Source organism: Taudactylus pleione, unplaced genomic scaffold (genome assembly GCF_031769625.1).
Source record: "Taudactylus pleione unplaced genomic scaffold, aTauple2 ptg000414l, whole genome shotgun sequence".
NCBI classification, from domain to species: domain Eukaryota; kingdom Metazoa; phylum Chordata; class Amphibia; order Anura; family Myobatrachidae; genus Taudactylus; species Taudactylus pleione.
Genome location: NW_028284816.1, coordinates 386385 through 388919, shown reverse-complemented (window position 1 = coordinate 388919; position 2535 = coordinate 386385). Strand labels below are relative to the sequence as shown.

General features: G+C 43.5%; 1 protein-coding gene across 1 annotated transcript; it reads right to left on the bottom strand.

Annotated features, from left to right (window-relative positions):
• Positions 1 to 423: 423 nt before the first annotated feature.
• LOC148506250 (apelin receptor-like) lies at positions 424 to 1585 on the bottom strand. The gene has a single exon (XM_088447052.1). It carries the CDS (start codon positions 1583 to 1585, stop codon positions 467 to 469), a length of 1119 nt encoding a protein of 372 aa, XP_088303178.1. The 3' UTR covers positions 424 to 466.
• Positions 1586 to 2535: the final 950 nt, after the last annotated feature.

Genomic DNA, 2535 nt, shown 5'->3' with positions numbered 1-2535 from the left:
ATAATAAATAGATTGGATCAAAGCTGCAGTAATATCTGATTAGTTACTAATGGGTTGCATCACATTTGTGTTGTAATATCTTTTTAAATAAGCCATTGTTTATCTGGGTTACAGTCTAAAACCTTTTATTGTCATGTGAAGTTTTTTTTATATAGTTTTTTTTTTTTACATTTCAATTAAATCCTATAGCTTTACATGTTTTTTTTTTTTTTTTTTTAATATAACATAAAAAAATACAAAAACAGCATCCTCCCAAAAAACCCACAGTATATTAAGTGCTCTAGTCTTTGGGGAACATCTGAATCCAGGAATCCAACAAAGTTCTCTCTTCTGTGATAGGATTGTATAAAAGTCAACTGTCTTAATGTACAATGCAGGAACTGCTTATGAAGTCTATAAAAAACACCGGCACAAACGTTGATTTAACGGATATATGATAGTTCTATATTCGTCTTGTTTCTCACACCTAGTCCTTAATACCGGTCATCTCCTCCTCTTCTGTGGAGACTTTCACAGGCTTACCCCCTTCAGCAGAAGAACTGCCACCCCCTGCTTTCTGCTCCTTGTCCTCCTCTTGTTTATCATTACCTTGGAAGATACTTCCACATCCCAGCAATCTCCGGCAGTGTCCTCTGAATCTGGGATCCAAAAACGCATACAGGACAGGGTTCAGGCAGCTGTTGGCATATCCTAAACAGGTAACATAGGGGTGCAGGTTGTTGAGGAACACGTGCAAAGCACAGCTCAGAGGCAAAACCTCTGCATTCATCAGCACATAGATGCTCTTCACTAAATGAAAAGGAGCCCAGCATGCCCCAAAGGTGACCACCAGCCCAACCATAATGGCTAATAAACGCCGCTTTCGACTGGCAACCAGGGGCAGGCGGAAGTGGCCTGAGACTCTGCGGCCGATGCCCACGTAGCAGAAGAGGATGACACAAAATGGAGCTACAAAGGCCAACAGGGTGGATGAGAATCCCAGTCCAGCTTCCCACGAGTTAGTTTGACCACTGCTGTCCACAGTTGAGTAGTCCATGTAGCACAAGGTACGGTTGTCCCAAAGCTCATCCGTCTGTCCTGTGTTCCTGAAGATGAGGGCAGGAAGAGCAAGGAGTCCAGCACTCGCCCAAGTCACTATAGTTGCCAGTGGGCTGGAGAGTGGCGAGCGTGGGTGACCTGGCCCTGGGGAGAGCACTATTACTATGTACCGATCCAAACTCAGCCCAGTCAGGCAGAAAGCACTGGCATACATATTGAGCAGTACCAGGTAGCCACTGAGTTTGCAGGCTACTTTGCCAAAGGGCCAGTGGTAGCCCAGGGAAGCATAGACTGCCCACAGTGGCAGGGTCACCACAAAAGCCAGGTCAGCAAGTGCCAACTGCAGTATAAAGGAGTCCGCGGCCCGTGGCCTGTCCTTGCGCCGGCGACTAGCCCACAGCACTAGCCCATTGCCGGTGATGCCAAGGAAGAAAATAAGGAGATATGCAGTTGGAATCAGCCCAACGGATGGTTCCCATTCATCGTATTCACAGTCCGGCATCCCCAGAAAGATGGTCAAGTTGTCAGTCTCCTCTTCCATCTCCATAATGTCCGTCTCTGCTTTCTGTATGTCTCTGGTTTTTACTCCCTATCTGATTATACACTCTCCTTTATAGCTCTACCCACCCAGGACACCCCCACCCTCCTAGCAGGCTAGGTGTGTGGAGGGGACTTTTAACCCTTCCCTTCTCCAAGCCTTTTGCCTGTTTGTGCTGATCTCCAAGCTATATGGTAACTCAATTATCACACCCCCCTTATTATGTCCTGCAGGAGAGAGGGTGGTGAGGGGGAGACAGATGGGACTTCAGCAGACATCCTGTGTTTGAATCTCACAGGGTCACAGTTATCTGTGTACAATGACCTTCCCCTTTATAAACAGGATAAAATAACAGAATGACCTGTAGATCTTCTGCTTTGGCCATCCTGTATATTCCTTGAGTCTAGCAACTAAAGAAAACAGGGACACGCTAAGCTTCTGGGAATATGCACAATACACATACAAACATGCCCAATACAACACTGTAGGGACACAGGACATCAGGGTTTAACGGATGTTGTTCCAGAAGCCACATCTGCAATTGCCAATTATATAAAAAAAAATATATGATATATTTATGTAATATTTTCTTCTCTTTGTAATTGTATTAGCTACTTTCTATAGAGGGTTACAATTATTCCAGTGTCCCAGTTACACCATCTTATGAACATTAATCATATTAAATAACTCATCACTTTTATATATTTGGTTTGTTTCCAACAATAATACCAGATTTTTCTTACTTTATATTTCTCTTTTGCACTGCAAAGGTAGTTTTACTGTCTTACTATCTCTTGGGCACATTTTTGACTGTGAATAGCAGATAAATGAGTTTAATAAATAAATGACTTTGCAAAGCTGCAGAACCCTCCAAACCCTATTGTTTTATTATTACTTTTTTATTGTCTCACACTGACCAATCACTGAACTCTATGCAGCGGCCTGAGGAACAGGATAAC

Coding starts and splice junctions, on each gene's coding strand:
- LOC148506250 (XM_088447052.1), bottom strand. CDS start 1,585: ATGGAGATGGAAGAGGAGACTGACAACTTGACCATCTTTCTGGGGATG.